This window comes from Salvelinus namaycush, chromosome 9, assembly GCF_016432855.1.
Source record: "Salvelinus namaycush isolate Seneca chromosome 9, SaNama_1.0, whole genome shotgun sequence".
Classification (NCBI taxonomy): Eukaryota; Metazoa; Chordata; class Actinopteri; order Salmoniformes; family Salmonidae; genus Salvelinus; species Salvelinus namaycush.
Genome location: NC_052315.1, coordinates 22,528,812 through 22,546,811, shown reverse-complemented (window position 1 = coordinate 22,546,811; position 18,000 = coordinate 22,528,812). Strand labels below are relative to the sequence as shown.

At 45.7% G+C, this 18,000-nt stretch overlaps 1 protein-coding gene across 1 annotated transcript; it reads left to right on the top strand.

The window, feature by feature from the left end:
* Positions 1 to 287: 287 nt before the first annotated feature.
* LOC120053422 (SNF-related serine/threonine-protein kinase-like) lies at positions 288 to 17,120 on the top strand. The gene is made up of 6 exons (XM_039000548.1): positions 288 to 975; positions 9,785 to 9,926; positions 12,921 to 13,133; positions 13,338 to 13,447; positions 13,525 to 13,531; positions 14,331 to 17,120. Exons 1-6 carry the CDS (start codon positions 387 to 389, stop codon positions 15,538 to 15,540), a joined length of 2,271 nt encoding a protein of 756 aa, XP_038856476.1. The 5' UTR covers positions 288 to 386; the 3' UTR covers positions 15,541 to 17,120.
* Positions 17,121 to 18,000: the final 880 nt, after the last annotated feature.

The window sequence follows — 18,000 nt, the reverse complement described above, 5'->3', positions numbered from 1 at the left end:
TTCTTAACTGACTTGCCTGGTTAAATAAAATAAAAAATCTGAGCAATCAAACTCTAATAAGGAACATAGCTGCCTGCAACAGACTGCAGGGCTGAAGAAATTGCAATGCATTTCAATGTTGTTAGGATCTAAGTGTTTTTTATAGTATTTCAAACACCACATCTCCCATACCAATCTGGATAATAAAAACCCTCCTCCATCTTGTTTGATATGAAGTACTGACTTTGTTTCCCATCGCTTCATTTGTCCAGGTAATGCATCAGTAGAGAGAGTCTCCAGCCCAAACCTCCCTCTCTTCATACCGAGACCCCTCATCCAGACTGAGACTGTCTCCAGCACCAACACACCACTCCCCTCACCCCGCCCTTGCCCCGCCCCACCCAGACATGGCTACTTCTAAGAGTGGCTACGAGGGCAAGATCGCCGGCCTCTACGACCTGGATCGCACGCTGGGGAAAGGCCACTTCGCCGTGGTAAAGCTGGCCCGCCACGTCTTCACAGGCCAGCTGGTGGCGGTCAAGGTGATTGACAAGACCAAGTTGGACACCATGGCGACGGGCCACCTGCTGCAGGAGGTGCGCTGTATGAAGCTGGTGCAGCACCCCAACGTGGTGCGGCTCTACGAGGTCATTGACACCGCCACCAAGCTCTACCTCATCCTGGAGCTGGGCGATGGAGGGGACATGTATGACTATATCCTGCGCCACGAGGGTGGAGTGGCCGAGGACACTGCTAAAGTTCACTTTGCCCAGATCGTCCAGTCCATCTCCTACTGCCACCGGCTCCATGTGGTGCACCGAGACCTCAAGCCAGAGAATGTGGTATTCTTCAGGCAGCAGGGAACAGTCAAGCTGACCGACTTCGGCTTCAGCAACCTATTCAAGCCCGGGACCATGCTGATGACCAGCTGTGGTTCGCTGGCTTACTCCGCCCCAGAGATCCTGCTGGGGGATGAGTATGACGCTCCGGCTGTAGGTAAGACACATGGGGGACCTGGACAGTGGGTGTCTGGATGAGCAGGGGGTCTGTCTGTCCATCTGGATGTCTGGCTGGTTAACTTTCTCTCTGTCTGTCTGGCTTTCTGGATGGATGGATGACTTGCTGGCTGGATGGCTTTTTATATCATAAGGCTCAAGAGATGAGAGAAAGATATACAGTGTCTTCAGAAAATATTCAGACCCTTTTTTTAAATGTTTGTACATTTATTAAAAATTGAAAACAGAAGTACCTTATTTACATAAGTATTCAGACCCTTTGCTATGAGACTCAAAATTGAGATCAGGTGCATCCAGTTTCCATTGATCATCCTTGAGATGTTTCTTCAGCTTGATTGGAGTCCAATTCAATTGATTGGACATGATTTGGAAAGGCACACACCTGTCTGTATAAGGTCCCACAGTTGGCAGTGCATGTCAGAGCAAAAACCAAGCCATGAGGTTGGAGGAATTGTCAGTAGAGCTCCGAGACATGGTTGTGTCGAGGCACAGATCTGGGGAAGGGTACCAACACATTTCTGCAGCATTGAAGGTCCCCAAGAGCACAGTGGCCTCCATCATTCTTAAATGGAAGAAGTTTGAAAACACCAAGACTCTTCCTAGAGCTGGCCGCCCTGTCAAACTGAGCAATCGGGGGAGAAGGGCCTTGGTCAGGGAGGTGACTAAGAACCCGATGGTCACTCTGACAGAGCTCTAGAGGTCGTCTGTGGAGATGGGAGAACCTTCCAGAAGGACAATCATCTCTGCAGCACTGCACCAATCAGGCCTTTATGGTAGAGTGGCCAGACAGAAGCCACTCCTCAGTAAAAGGCACATGACAGCCGGCTTGTAGTTTGCCAAAAGGCACCTGAAGACTCTCATACCATGAGAAACAAGATTCTCTGGTGTGACGAAACCAAGATGGAACTTTTGGCCTGAATGCCAAGCATTACGTCTGGAGGAAACCTGGCACCATCCCTATGGTGAAACATGGTGGTGGCAGCATCATGCTGTGGGGATGTTTTTCAGCGGCAGGGACTGGGAGACTAGTCAGGATTGAGGGAAAGATGAATGGCGCAAAGTACAGAGAGATCCTTGATGAAAACCTGCTCGAGAGCGCTCAGGACCTCAGACTGGGGCGAAGGTTCACCTTCCAACAGGACAACAACCCTAAGCACACAGCCAAGACAATGCAGGAGTGGATTCGGGACAAGTCTCTGAATGTCCTTGAGTGGCCCAGCCAGAGCCCAGACTTGAACCCGATCGAACAACTCTGGGAAGACCTGAAAATAGCTGTGCAGCAGTGCTCCCCATCCAACCTGAAAGAGGTTGAGAGGATCTGCAGAGAAGAATGGGAGAAACTCACCAAATGCAGCTGTGCCAAGCTTGTAGCATCACACCCAAGAAGACTCTATGCTGTAATCGCAGCCAAAGGTGCTTCAACAAAGTACTTATGTAAATGTAGTATAAAATTATTTTAAAATAAGTCAGCTGTAACGTAACAAAATGTGGAAAAAGTCAAGGGGTACTGTATGTGAAAAGGGGCGCTGTATGTGAAAAGACAGTTCTATATAATTCTCCATAGAAAACAATGTCAGCGTGTGATCCATTTTACAGACAAATAAACGATTCACATATATTTTTTAAATTCTGTCCAGACCACATTCTGGTCCCTCTAAGCCAGTGTTTCCCAAACTCAGTCCTGGGGCCCCCTCTGGGTGCACATTTTGGTTTTTGCCCTAGCACTACAAAGCTGATTAAAATAATCAATGCTTGGTGATGAGTTGGTTATTTGAATCAGCTGTGTAGAGCTAAGGCAAAAAACAAAACGTGCACCCTGGGAGCTCGACAGAATTGCCACTAATCCTCTGAGACCAAGATAAAGCTGGAGAAATGAACATGGATTTATCTGTAGTACTGTCTGTTGGTCTGTCCATGATGCAAGCATTACTCTAGCTCACCCAACACAAATATATATTAATTGAATCCCTATTTAGATTTTAAGGCAGCAAAATGTGAAAAGAAATTCAAGGGGATGTAGACTTTCTACACACACACACACACACACACATACACACACACAAACGTGAACAGATGGAGTAGTCTCTGGGCTGCAGAGAATCTGGAATGGAAATGTAATTTGCGCATATATAGGCGGCATAGCAATCCTCGCACGGCTTTAATCTAGGCCAGGGACAGTGAAGCTGTGTAGATGCTGGGCTTAAAGCCCACAGCCAGGGGAATAGTTGTCTCTGTGTCAGAATAGGAGGATTGTGGGTTGCCACTTACAGTTCAGTGTGTCCGCACACTGATGTTGTTTTTAATCTGGTCTGTTTACCGCAGACAGACAGGGTTGTATATGGGCTTTTTCTTCAATTTAAATCTAATTAAATAAATCTCATTAAATCAAATGGAGAGTAGTGCAGAGAGAGTGAATGAACTATGAAGATATGTACTAGGTCTCCAGACCTGCAGTATTCCTGACCTTAACATTCCCCAAGTACACACTTCTTCCTGCCCCAGATATATGAACACCTGGCTGCACCTTATTCACCTGACCTCGTTGCTAAGAAAATTGACTGTTATTGTGAAAACACCATGACATCCTCACACACATGTGGAACGTGTTATGGTGCTGTGCCATTATCACCCTAACAGAACACTGAGAGACAGTAAAAGAGGTGAGTGAAGGCAGAGTAATTCCTTCTGTTCCTAGCGGTGTGGAATCCAGTAAACCTATTAGATCTGCTAGGTAATGGCCATCGGCCAGGGAACAGCTGAGTGTTCAATGACACAGACAGACACATATACAGGAGGACAGGATTACAATTTAGAGGGAATCTAATCAGACTTACATCTCAGCACGACACACTACTAGTCCACAGTTCTATACATTCCTTAGTCATAACTGCTGATGGGATTGGCCATGTGAAATAATGAAGATCAGCACTACACTTAGTAAAGTATATCACCTATGGGTACATACTCTAGAAAATCTAGTTGAGACTGTTTGATGTCGATATTTCAGCACAGTGTGACCCAAGCAGGACTGGTAATACTACAGTACAGGGCTGTATGTGGTGCTGTGCTGGGAGTGTGCCAGGTTGAAAGCCCCTAACTGGGTCAGACCCCTTTGAGACACAGACCCAGACCAGCCTACCAGGTGACCAGAGCCAAGTGGGCCGCCCACTGCAGAGGGACCGCAGGGGTTTAGGCACGTGCACTGAAACCAAAACCAAAACCACAACCACCTCATTCACCTGCAGAATCAGGACCTGGCGTGAGTACCTACACACCTCAAACATGCCCAAAAATAAAGAGTACACGAGCCAGCCCAGGAGATTTGTGACCGAATCCTTAGATCGATATTCTCTGATCAGTCCTGTGTGTCACTGTGTGTTTGGGCTGTGCTCACCTACATTTGTAGTGGATGCTTTCATTCCCTCTGGTTAATACATCCGCTTGATGTACCAGCTAATCCACAAACACATCTGCGACACACTTTTGTAAAAAATCAAAACATGTTTATTGGCTTGCACGGCAGTGGCACTGCTGTAAAATAAAATCCCACATTTTTGGGCCTATTGCACATGGGTGGTCTTGGCGTTGTGTGTGAGACTGTGTGAACTGACCAGAGAAAGGTCTCATTCCCCAACCAACACACGACACGGGACAGATTTCTGGCATTAACCTGGTTTGAGCCCGGTCATGATGACCCAGTGATTAGTGCCCAGTCTAAACAGAACCTGGGAAACACACACAGCAATGTGGCTGAAGAGACCTTTTTCTAGTGTAAACTTGTCTCTGATGTTATCTGACAGGCTGTGTTGAAGTCAAGCTGGGACAAGGCCTGACGAGTGTGGGTGTGGGGGGGGGATCCTATTACTACAGGATTCTATATGTCATTGTATGGTCTAGTCTCTGTGACTCAGTAGTCTTCAGATGCCGCCTGAAAACTCCATGGATGGAGACTGAGTCAGAGTGGTGTAGTATTTCCACAGGTTCCCTGGCTGGTGGTGTACAGTTACAGTATGACTGACTCTGAATGAATATTCTTTAGCTCAGCATGCTATTATTTTGGTCCACTGATCAGGTGCTGGTTTAATCCACACATTAGGCCTCAGTGACAGAGTGCCAGCTGAGAGAGGCAGCTCGCTCACTGAGGCCTGCTGCCACTACACTGCCATACAGCCCTGCTACTGATAACGCAACAGTGCAACGCATAACAAAACACAGCACAGGGTTGAGGTCAACTCCATTTCAATTCAGGCAATTCAGAAAGTGAATTGAATTTCCAGTGCAAGAATTTCCAACCACTCTGAAGGTAAATGACACCTGGAAGATTGGACTTTCATCTGCTGAATGGACAGAACGTGGCCCTGCAGCAAACTGCCAGGTTTGAAAGAAGAGCTGTAGAGACACACACATACATACACATATACACGAACACACGCACCCGCACACATGTAGAATCATGTATTGACTATTTGTACAGTGTGTACTGTATATTGTATGGAATATTGTATAGGTGGGTACTGCATACTGCTATGAATGGACCTCCAGGGGCATTGAACTGAGTGTCTGTCTCCTAGTTATTATGAGAGCAGTGTGACTGTCTGAACACAGTGGTTATATGATGAGGCAGAGACAATCAGAGGCCTGTGTGTGCAGAGTGCAGAGCCATGCAGGGTTCGTCCCAGACCCAGAGCAATTGGACAGGGAGTCTGTTTTTTGTGTCTAACACATGGCTCTTAACGTTACATAAGCCAAACCAAGCAGTGTGGGGAAGAACCGATAGTCAGATACCATCTCAGGCCCTCTGTCTTGTCTCCTGGGCTATTTCAGTAGAACTTGTCTGTCTACCTCTGTTCTGCCTTAACATTCAAGTCTACTTCACAGGCAGACATTTTCATTATGTATTTGTCACGTCTGCTCCCGCTCTTCCCCCCCAAGCGCCAGGCTGCCCAGCATCACGCACTCCTATCTTCTATTACGCACACCTGCCTTCCCTCGTCACGCGCATCAGCGATATTGGACTCACCTGGACACTCTCATCTTCTGTTTATTTCCTCCTCTATATTTGTCAGTTCCCCAGCTCTGTTCCCTGCTGATGCATTAATTGTCTTTTGTTTTTGTTACCTGTTTGCTGGCGCTGTTCCTGTCTTGTTCCATTTCTGTTATTTATTAAATGTTTTACTCCCCGTACCTGCTTCGTTTCTCCAGTGTCATTCATGTGACAGTATTTCTCTAAATCTCTAGTAGACAAACCAGTTGACATGTCAAATCTCTAGGTTTACCAAACATTTAAGTGATCGTCAATTAAGAGCAGTAGGATTAAGTAATATATTTTAACAAAAGAGCAAGTACATTTGATGTATTTGTATTTCTAGATGAAACACTAATTAAGTTTGGTGAAAAGGTGACTATGATTTTGTGTTGTACTTTGTCAATTGAAAATGTGCTTAGAGTTTTGAAACCACTGCCTTTTTGATGATCTGTTTTGAGTTTTGTACTAAGAGTTATGAACAGATGTAGTGAGGTTTAGAGGGAGGGAGGGATGTAGATGGGGAGAGCTCTCATAATGTATTCTATAACAGAGTATTTCCTCTGAGTGAGGGAGCGGATTTCTCCTCTGGAGACAAACACCATCTGCTGGGATATTTAGAGAGAGAGGGCGGAGAGGGGGCGCAGGGAGAGGAGGGGGGATAACAGGGAGAAGGAGAGGAAGAGAGAGGGCACAAGGAGAGGAGGGAGAGAGAGAGCACAGGGAGAGGGTGCAGAGAGAGAGAGGGCGCAGGGAGAGAGAAAGGGAGGGGGAGGGCACAGGGAGAGAGAGGGAGGGGGAGAAGGGCGCAGGTAGAGAGCGGGCACAGGGAGAGAGCGAGAGAGAGAGAGAGAGAGAGAGAGAGGGAGGGCACAGGTAGAGAGAGAGAGCAGAGAAAGAGAGTACAGAGATTTGGCTGTCAGACGCCCACTCCATTGACCTGCACACATCAGACTGTGGGCAGGTCAATAATTAGCAGCATTGAGCTCTGTGTATGTCTGTCTGCACATGATCCTCATATTCACACACTTGAACGAATGCACACACACAAACGCACAGTGTGAGTGAGTGAAAGCATTAGATAGGTATACAATATATATTGAACAAAAATATAACCGCAACATGTAAAGTGTTGATCCTATGTTTCATGAGCTGTAATAAAATGCAATGTATTTACATCCCTAATAGTGAGCATTTCTCCTTTGCTAAGATAATCCATCCACCTGACAGGTGTGGCATATCAAGAAGCTGATTAAACAGCATGATCATTACATGGGTGCACCTTGTGCTGGGGACAATAAATGGGCACTCTAAAATTTCACACAATAGGCCACAGATCCCTCAAGTTTTGAGGGAGTGTGCAATTGGTGTGCTGACTGCAGGAATGTCCACCAGAGCTGTTTCCAGATAATTTTATGTTAATTTCTTTACCATAAGCCGCCTCCAACGTCGTTTTAGAGAATTTGGCAATACGTCCAACCGGCCTCACAGACCAAATTTAACCACGCCAGCCCAGGACCTCCACATCCAGATTCTTCACTTGCGGGATCGTCTGAGACCAGTCACCCGGACAGCTGATGAAACTGTGGGTTTGCACAACTGAAGAATTTCTGCATAAACTGTCAGAAACCGTCTCAGGGAAGCTCATCTGTGTGCTCGTCATCCTCAACAGGGTCTTGACCTGACTACATTTCGGCATTGTAACCGACTTCATTGGGTAAATTCTCACCTTCGATGACCACTAGTATGCTGGAGAAGTTTGCTCTTCACGGATGAATCCCGGTTTTAACTGTACCGGGCAGATGGCAGACAGCGAGTATGGTGTCGTGTGGGTGAGTGGTTTGCCACCATGAGTGCCCCATGGGGGCGGTGGGGTTATGGTATGGGCAGGAATAAGCTATGGACAACAAACACAATTGCATTTTATTGATGGCAATTTGAATGCAACGAGATACCGTGATGAGATCCTGAGGCCCATTGTCATGCCATTCATTCACCGCCATCACCTCATGTTTCAGCATGATAATGCACGGCTCCATGTCGCTAGGATCTGTACACAATTCCTGGAAGCGGAACATTTTCCAGTTCTTCGATGGCCTGCATATTCATCAGACATGTAACCCATTGAGCATGTTTGGGATGCTCTGGATCGACGTATATGACAGCATGTTCCATTTCCCCCCAATATCCAGCAACTTCGCACAGCCATTGAAGAGTTGTGGGACAACATTCCACAGGCCACAATCAACAGCCTGATCAACTCTATGCGAAGGAGATGTGTCGCACTGTATGAGGCAAATGGTGGTCACACCAGATACTGACTGGTTTTCTTATCCACGCCCCTACCTTTTTTAAAGTATCTATGACCAACAGATGGAAATCCATCGATTAGGGTGTCACGTATACTCCCTCTCTGGCCTCTAGGTCATCTGGCTGCTGTTTATCCCGCACACCTGTCACCACGTCTCGCGCACCGGCGCCTCATGACACTCACCTGCACTCCATCACCTCCTTGACTTCCCTATATCTCTCACTCCCCTCGGTTCTTTCCTCAGGCGTTATTGACTCTATTTTCATGTCGGTGCGTTGTTTGTGTTACGTGTTTATTGTTCCATTTATTTATTAAAACACTCACTCCCTGAACTTGCTTCCCGACTCCCAGCGCACTTGTAACATTGGGCCTAATTTATTTATTTACATTGACTGATTTCATTATAGGAACTGTAACTCAGTAAAATCTTTGAAATTGTAGCATGTTGCGTTTATATATTTTGTTCAGTGTATATACAGTATATAGAGAGAGATCACAGAGACAGAACAGGAGTATAATCACTGGGATTCCACATGGGTAAAATCTATCCTTATACAGGGCTTTCTCACATACAATTATTTAACCTTTATTTAACTAGGCAAGTCAGTTATGAACACATTCTTATTTACAATGACGGTCTAGGAACAGTGGGTTACCTGCCTTGTTCAGGGGCAGAACGACAGACCTTTTACCTTTTCAGCTCGGGGATTCAATCTTGCAACCTTTCAGTTACTAGTCCAACTCTCTAACCACTAGGCTACCTGCCACCCCACATCATTAACTGAACCTTAAAAGGATACTTCCCCAGAGTCAGTGGATAGCATTGTTATGTCTCTATGTCCAGTATGAGAGAAGTTAGAAGTAGTTCTGCGAGCCATTGCTAACTAGCGCTAGCTCAATGACTGGAAGTCTATGGTTATCTGCTAGCATGCTAAAACAGAATGTCAGTCAGTAAGAGCATAGCCAGAGCCGGATATATAGAAGGCTCTGGGCAGGGCCATAGGGACACGGAGTGTCAGTGGGGGTGAGAGGTTGGCTCGCTCTGTCTCATAGGGCCACTCACAGTGTGGGTGAGAGGTTTGCCCGGAGTGTCTCAAGGCCTGTGTGCTTGCTCCAGGCTCCAGACCCTGCCTCTGACACACTGACTGGGGGAGGGAGAGTTACTGTATGTACTCACCCAGCTGTCTGGGACAAAGGCCTGGATCTGTAAACAACATCATTCATTTCAGCCACTGGAACCAGCCTACTGAGGGACAAGTTATACTGTAGATGTTTGTTGGTTGGTTTGTTCCAGTGATTATTAGGGCAATGAGTATTTTCTTGATCATGTGTCCTGACCATACAAATATCTGGGCCCTAGTGATCAAATAGTATGTGTGTGCATACTCACTTTACGAAGTTTGACAAGGTGTTTATGTATCTATGGTGACTGTATGCATGGTGTTTGTGTTACAGATATTTGGTCACTGGGGGTGATCCTCTTCATGCTGGTGTGTGGACAGCCGCCTTTCCAGGAGACCAATGACAGTGAGACGCTCACCATGATTATGGACTGTCGCTACACCGTCCCCGCCCATGTCTCCGCAGACTGTAAAGAGTGAGTAGCATCACCCTCTCCTTTGAGCCTCCAGCTCTCACACACACCATTCATTAACCTCAACACAATGTAGTTTAAATATGTCATATGTTTTTATAATCCTCTCAGATGCACTAGAAATAGACTGTGGTTATGCAACAGCGATACATACAGACACATAATAACCACGATGCCAGTTGTCAGCTCTCTGTGTGTTTCTGAATGCCTTGCCCTAACCTGCCCTACCCCAGTCAGCCCCAGCCAACCTTTATTTTGACAAGGAGTCAGTGCTGAGACCAAGGTCTGTTTTCCAGATGAGCCCTGTATAGCACCACAATACACATCAAAATACAATAAAACACATTAAACTACACATTCATATGCACAATAAAATACACGTTATTATACACGACAATACATGAAAAGCAAAACAATCATAAAAAACGGACACATTTTTCAGTAAAAAGGACCCCTGACAAACGGCTGAAATGCCCTAGAGGCACCAGTTGTATTGTAGATCATTCTACAAGTAAGGTGCAAGAAAATGAAAGGTTGATTTACCTAACTCTCCAGACACCAGTGGGCTTGATCATTTGTCATTTGAAATCTTAACAGTGATGTTAGGTAAGTCAGACGTTTGTGGAGCGTATTGATGTGATCTACATGACTTCAAAGAGGTGGGTGAGATTTTATTAAACCCATGTCTCCTATCGCCCAAACTCTGAACCTCACACCTGACTGAGAACCTCGTGCAAACAGCCTTCTGGACACAGTCTACCCTGTGCTCTTTGACTGTTTTTGTCAGAGGGCGCAAGCCAACCACTGAATAGGGAATACAATATTGAAAGTTGATTTGAGGTGGCCAGCCAACCAATGGGTAGAATAAAGAGATGGCTGAAATGAAAGTTTATCTCAGGATTTCCAAAAATGATGACAGTTCTAGGAAACAGTTCTAGAGTTGCTGAGTAAGTTGGTTCAAATCCGTGCTGTATTGGACTGCCACTTGTCTGTAATTCATTGCATGGTTACGATCAATCCCTGGATACCTAGTCACTCCATTCTACATCTCACCCCAGATCTCACCCCAGCTCTGGTATCTATTAAAGTTCAATCTGAACATAACTGTCTTTGTGTTAAAAAGGGATGAATTAGCTAAGCCCCTTGGTACCAATGCTATTTGTGTTTGAGACTCAAGAACACCCCTGCAGCCACTGAACCGCAGTCCAGACCTCCCAGACCTTGTGGTTCTGAGTCAGATGATTGAGCCTCAGACATCTAACTGACTGGCTCAGAAACAGTTTCAAACATAAAACCTGGGTCATATGACCAAGGCCCTGATGAAAGCTCTTTTCATGGGAAGATGATTCCTTGCAAAACAGAACAGTCCTGTGGGCACAATCAACAGAGCGAAAGCAGACCTCTCCCCGTGCACCCACCCTCCATCTCTCTCTCCTGCAATCTCTCTCTCACTATCTCCCTCTCACTCCCCTCTCTCTTTCCCTCTCTCCTGATATCTTTCTCTCCCCTCTGTTGTTCTCTCTCCCCCTCTCTCTCTCTCTCCCTCTCTCCTGCTATCTCTCTCTCCCCTCTGTTGCTCTCTTTCTCCCGCTATCTCTCTCTCCCGTCTGTTGCTCTCTCTCGTGCTGTCCCTCTGTTGCTCTTTTTCTCTCTCTCCCTACCTACTCTTACTTTGTATTAAGTGCTTTACTTTACTGCATAGTAGTGTTGTGAGATGTGCATGGGTCAGTTAGGAGGACAGTGTGTAAATCATTCATTTGTATTAATATTTTAGTAGTTGTATGAATAGGATATACCAAACAACAAGAGCATTATTGGAGGTTCAGAGAAGTATGGGTACTTGCACAGTGTAAATGGACATAAGGGAAAATAGGGCATTATTAAAGGAGGATAGAGCCTTTAGGCTGAATGGTGATCCTGGTCTTGCATGGTTAAACCACTTAAAGGCGTGTGCACACATACGCACACACACAATTGTTTTTCTATCCTCGTGGGGACCTAAAATTGATTTCCATTAAAAATTATATTTTCCCTAACCCCTAAACCTAACCCTTACCCTAACCTTAACCCTAACCCTAAACATAACTCCTTACCCTAACCCTAATTCCAACCCTAACCCTAAACATAACTCCTTACCCTAACCCTAATTCCAACCCTAACCCTAAATCTAACCCCTAAACTCAAAATAACATATTCCACGTCCCCACGAGGGAGATTTTTCCTTGTTTTACTATCCCTGTGGGGACTTTTGGAGATTTTAGGTCCCCACGAGGATAAAATAGCAAGATGACACACACACACACACACACACACACACACACACACACACACACACACACACACACACACACACACACACACACACACACACACACACACACACACACACACACACACACACACACACACACTCGCCTACCAGTGAGACAGAGGGAGCAGTGGCATCCCGTGGTGGTCATTCACAGGAACTTGTTCCTCTACACAAGACTAGAGCCAGCTCTCAGCCTCTTACTGCAGTGCATTAAAACAGTCACAATAACAAATAGATTAGTCTGATGCAGACTTTGCATACCTCTCTGCACACACACACACACACACACACACACACACAGACATATAGAGAGGAATACAAAGTCCCCATCCTGTGTCAGAGCCTGCACGATGATGCACACAGTCAGGCTGTGCCATGCCTCTCAGCAAATTACCTGCCCTGCATGGATGCACCTAAAGACTGTCTGATGTCTGCAGGCGCTCATGAATATTGATGATGAAATAGATTGACAGTTTGATCTCATTCACTCTCGTATCACAGATAAATGGGGTTATATGCTTTGCCTGTCAATAACTGAATCAGTATGCATGAGAACTTCACTCGTGTACCAATGTTACAAAAAAGAGGCCACAGAGGTATATATAGTATCTGATCTATGGAAGGTGAATTCTCAACTGTGTCTCTCTCTTTCTATCTGTCTCTGTCTATCTCTCTCTTTCTCCCAGTTTGATCTCCCGTATGCTGCAGAGGGACCCGTCTAGCCGTGCCTCCCTGGAGGAGATCGAGAACCACTCCTGGCTACAGGGGGTCAACCCCTCCCCCACAGGGCACAGTGCCGCCCCCCTCACCTCCCACCACAGCCTGTCCCAGGAGGAACACGAGATCATCCTCCAAGCCATGATCAGCGGCAACATCGCTTACCGCGATGCCATCCAACAGTGAGGACTTCCCTATATCTTCCTCTTCTCCCCATATTCTCTTTCTCTCAATCCTCTTCCTTTGTACTTTACCTCAGATCTGAAAGCTTTTCAAGCAAGATAACTTGGTGATATGCATTTGTGGATGCAGGTCTGAAATGTGGTTGTTTTTACATATTCTATTCTAAATTTAAACAAAATTGTGTGTCATTGTGTTACACCCAGGGCTCTAGAAGCGGATCAATACAACCACATCACAGCCACGTATTACCTGCTGGGGGAGCGCATCCTGAGAGACAAGCAGGAGCAGCCCAGCGAGATCCCGAAAGTCGACAGTTCATGGGCCGAGCCATCACAACTCCAGTAAGACTCAGCATTCATTTAGTACAGTCAGTCACAATGATTCACAAAGGCACACAGTGTAGTCAGTCAGTCACAATGATTCACAAAGGCACACAGTGTAGTCAGTCAGTCACAATGATTCACAAAGGCACACAGTGTAGTCAGTCAGTCACAATGATTCACAAAGGCACACAGTGCAGTCAGTCAGTCACAATGATTCACAAAGGCACACAGTGTAGTCAGTCACAATGATTCACAAAGGCACACAGTGTAGTCAGTCAGTCACAATGATTCACAAAGGCACACAGTGCAGTCAGTCAGTCACAATGATTCACAAAGGCACACAGTGTAGTCAGTCACAATGATTCACAAAGGCACACAGTGTAGTCAGTCACAATGATTCACAAAGGCACACAGTGCAGTCAGTCAGTCACAATGATTCACAAAGGCACACAGTGCAGTCAGTCACAATGATTCACAAAGGCACACAGTGCAGTCAGTCAGTCACAATGATTCACAAAGGCACACAGTGTAGTCAGTCAGTCACAATGATTCACAAAGGCACACAGTGTAGTCAGTCAGTCACAATGATTCACAAAGGCACACAGTGTAGTCAGTCAGTCACAATGATTCACAAAGGCACACAGTGCAGTCAGTCACAATGATTCACAAAGGCACACAGTGCAGTCAGTCAGTCACAATGATTCACAAAGGCACACAGTGCAGTCAGTCACAATGATTCACAAAGGCACACAGTGCAGTCAGTCAGTCACAATGATTCACAAAGGCACACAGTGTAGTCAGTCAGTCATAGTAAAAATGCAACTAGCTGATCATGAACTCTACTCATTTCTAATATATCTTTCTCTTCTACAGGAGGCCGCGGTCTGAGCCTCTGGATCTGGAGCAGAGGGGGCTCCATGGCCTCCTGGCTGGCTGTCCCCGCCGAGGGGTGTCTGATGCTGGGGACTTCCTGACCCACAGGCCCCTGCTGCTTCAGCCACAGCCAAGTCGCACAGAGAGCCCCTTCCCTGAGTACAGCACAGAGCCCTGCCTGGGGCTCACCCTGCGCCCTTCACCCCCTGACGAACCGCCACAGGTCAAGAGCCTGGGAGCCCTGCAGCTCATCTGTGAAGAGGAAGAGGAGGAGGAAGATGAGGTGGAAGAGACAGGCAAACCACATGTTGGACTTCATAATATTCAAACACTGCCTCATATAATAGGCTTTGTATCAACCTCTGTGTCTACAGAACAGTCTAGTCCCATGCTCACAGCTCCAGAGGCGCCACAGAGCCCAGTCAGAGTTGTCCCAGGTCAGGGAGAGGAAACAGGCCAGTTGGCCACCTCAGTGGAGGAAGCACTGGAGACAGAGAGGGGGGAGTGGGACAGGGAGCTGCAGGCCAGGGTTTCTAGCCACAGCAGAGAGATGGAGCCTGACCAGGTGGCAGCCAGACAGGAACAGGAACAGGGTACGATGGAGTCAGGGGAGAAGCCCATGGAGGAAGGAGACATGTCATGTGACCTACTGAGGCTAGGTAGTCATTTGACTTCAGACCAGCCAATCAATGGTAGTTCGATCAGCCCTCACCCTCCATACCTGCCTCGCCTCGGGGGGGTGCAGTGTTGTTGTGGGCAACAGGAAACTCCCAGCCCAGACATCATAGAAGGGGAAGATGCTATTCTTAACAACAACAACACCACCACAGAGTCCAAGCCTAAGCTCCTGGTGCAGGGTGGGGGGTCCACCCCAGGCGCCTCACCCCGCTCTCTGCCCCATAACCACTGTGTGGACCTGGGCCCCGACGGGGTGGAGACGACCCGCAAGCTGGGAGGGCCTGGGGGGGACACTCCGGAGGAGCTTCAATTAGAGAGATCCCACAATGCATCACAGGGTCGCCTTGGGCCCAGGGAGACGGGGACCGACCCTACGTTCAGACTGGATCCTGGAAAGGGGAAGAATGTGAACCTGAGAGACCGCCTGCTGCAGTTCCCTCTCTGTGAGAAGGCCCTGTCCTTCAACATCCAGCCCACCTCCAAGGAGAAACTCCTGCCCTTCGCCCAGTACAACTGCTGCCATGTACTGTAGGCAGGGCCACCTGTTAATACCCTATATTTCCCACATTACTCACTCTATCCCCTAGCCAAGTGGTAGGAATGGGCATCACTCCAGACACCCTCACACCAGGCCCAGACCCTGTCAATGTTCCATCTACTTCAACTTCAACACAAAACACTGGTGCAGACAGTATGTAGCCTATCTGAACTATCAGTCTGCGTCCGACCTAAACTGAATTATCATACTGTGACCTCAGACACGTTCCAGCCAATTGTAGTTATACCTGTGTAGCCCCCACCCTGACCTCTTTATACTTACCGTCTACTGCTGCTTCCTTTGTGAGACAAAAACTGGACCTCATTGTGCTGCTATGTACTGGACTATAGAAAATGCTTTTTGTGTGGTCTTCTTAGACTGTCACTATACACGGTAACTTTGTATTGATTGCTATTTTATTTGCCCTTGTATCATAGCTTTTCATTTTGTACTAGCTTATCTAGAACTGAGCCCATTTTAGCATATGGTATGTTGTCACTCTGAGGCCTGCTAGTACAGTGCTATAATTGGAATGTGTAAGATGATGCATGCTGTATAGGTGAAAGCTACACTCCATGCCTCAGGTGCCATCCTGCGTTAGCTCAGCTAGCGGCCTGATGGAAGGTGTGATGATGCTCTTGACAGTGTAGCTGGAAGCATGGTATCGTTTAATGCTGGGGGTTACTTACGTCAATGACATTGTTGGTGCACTAATGTGGGTGCATTGTTGAATCTCAGTGGTACACAGTAGTGTAGAGGAGATGTGTCGGGCAGCGTTGCTCATGGTCACGTGATGAAGTAGCCCCGCTTGCGAACTTCAAAACCAGTGTCTGACCTTGGACCAAGGAGGAATTTCCTCTTGGTCTAATGGTCTAAGACGTTGGTTGCTCCCTAGGGAGACCCGGGATGATATCCTGCATGTTACATTGGTGCCCAACGTGAGGCGATCTCTCGTGGGGGAGGAGGTCAAAGGGGGTGAATGTAGTGGACTTGTCGGGCTTGGTTGCTCATGGTCACATGATGAGGTAACCCCGCCTGCAAACTTCAAAATCAGGGTCTGCGTTCGGACCCGTGGGAGACCATGGTTCATATCACGTGTGTTACAGTAGCAAGGCTTGGGATCTAAACTGACTATAAGAGCAACACCCAGGGAGAGAAACATTTTTGGACAGAGTTTCATAATGGAGACTTAAAAAATATATATATGATATGGTATCAACTAAGTAAATGCAGGTCTTCCAGATTGTTTGTGTATATGTACTTTATCCTTATTCTTACAAATGCTATTGAACTCTTTTATCATAACTTTTTTTTTGTCGTAGAAGAGAGGTGTGTGATTATAACTATTGTTTTGTGTTCGAAATGTGACAGAATTAATCATGAGTGATCATGAGTCTCATGAGTGCCCATACGAAGAAAAAAAAGACATTTAAAATATAAATTATTGTTTTGATAAATTATTTAGGATACATGTGAAATTTTTTAAATTGGCCAAATAATGTATTTTTATTTATTGAATACACTTTAAATACATTCCAACATAAATTACAGAATATATTTAAAAGGTTTATATCAATGTGTATAAAATGTATATCACAATATATGTTAAAGTCATCAGAAAATGTATTTAACATATTTTAAAATGCATTCTGAAATACATTAAAGATGTATTTTAGAATATATTTTGACATGTATTTGGAAGTGTTTTGTTAAATATATTCCAACATGCATTTAAATGTATTTGTAAGAAATATATTTGTTTATTAAAATGTATGGCAAACATTTAAAAAAAGCCAAATCATATCGTAACAAAATGGTGACTGTCTTAAGCTTTAGTAGGCTCTTTGGTATCACATGCAGTTATGTGAGTCTCATTAAGACTGCAGAACTGTCAGTCTACAAGCTTAACATTTAAGCACAGAACACAACATAACACATTAAGTGTCATGTCAATTTGTCACATGAGAGGTCAAAAAGCACTAAGACTAAGCCACGCCCCAACAAGTCCCACCTCCATGTCTTCTAATAGGCTGCCACCATTACACAATCTATTTTGTCAAAATGCATGTATTGTACTTGACACATACCAAAAGCACTAACATGCATATAAATGCATTTAAATGACTACAAAAATAACTACAAACATGATACATTATTGGTCAGTGAATGTGCATATGACAAATAAACAAACAAACTTGATGAGAGCATTGCAACCAATGTCCAACGGGCAGAATTTAATGTGTGCTGGGTCGTTCCACAAAAATAGTGCCTTTTGCGTCCCTTTTATATGTTAAGTTGAAATTATGCACCACTATTGAATTTTAAAAGCCTGTTATATGAAATTAGGTGCCCTTTGATATAGACCACAAGGATAATTCAATAAATCTGATTTCCAATTTGAATAAAGCTTCCAATCCTCCTGTCACAAGAGGATTTATGGCTGATTTAACTAGT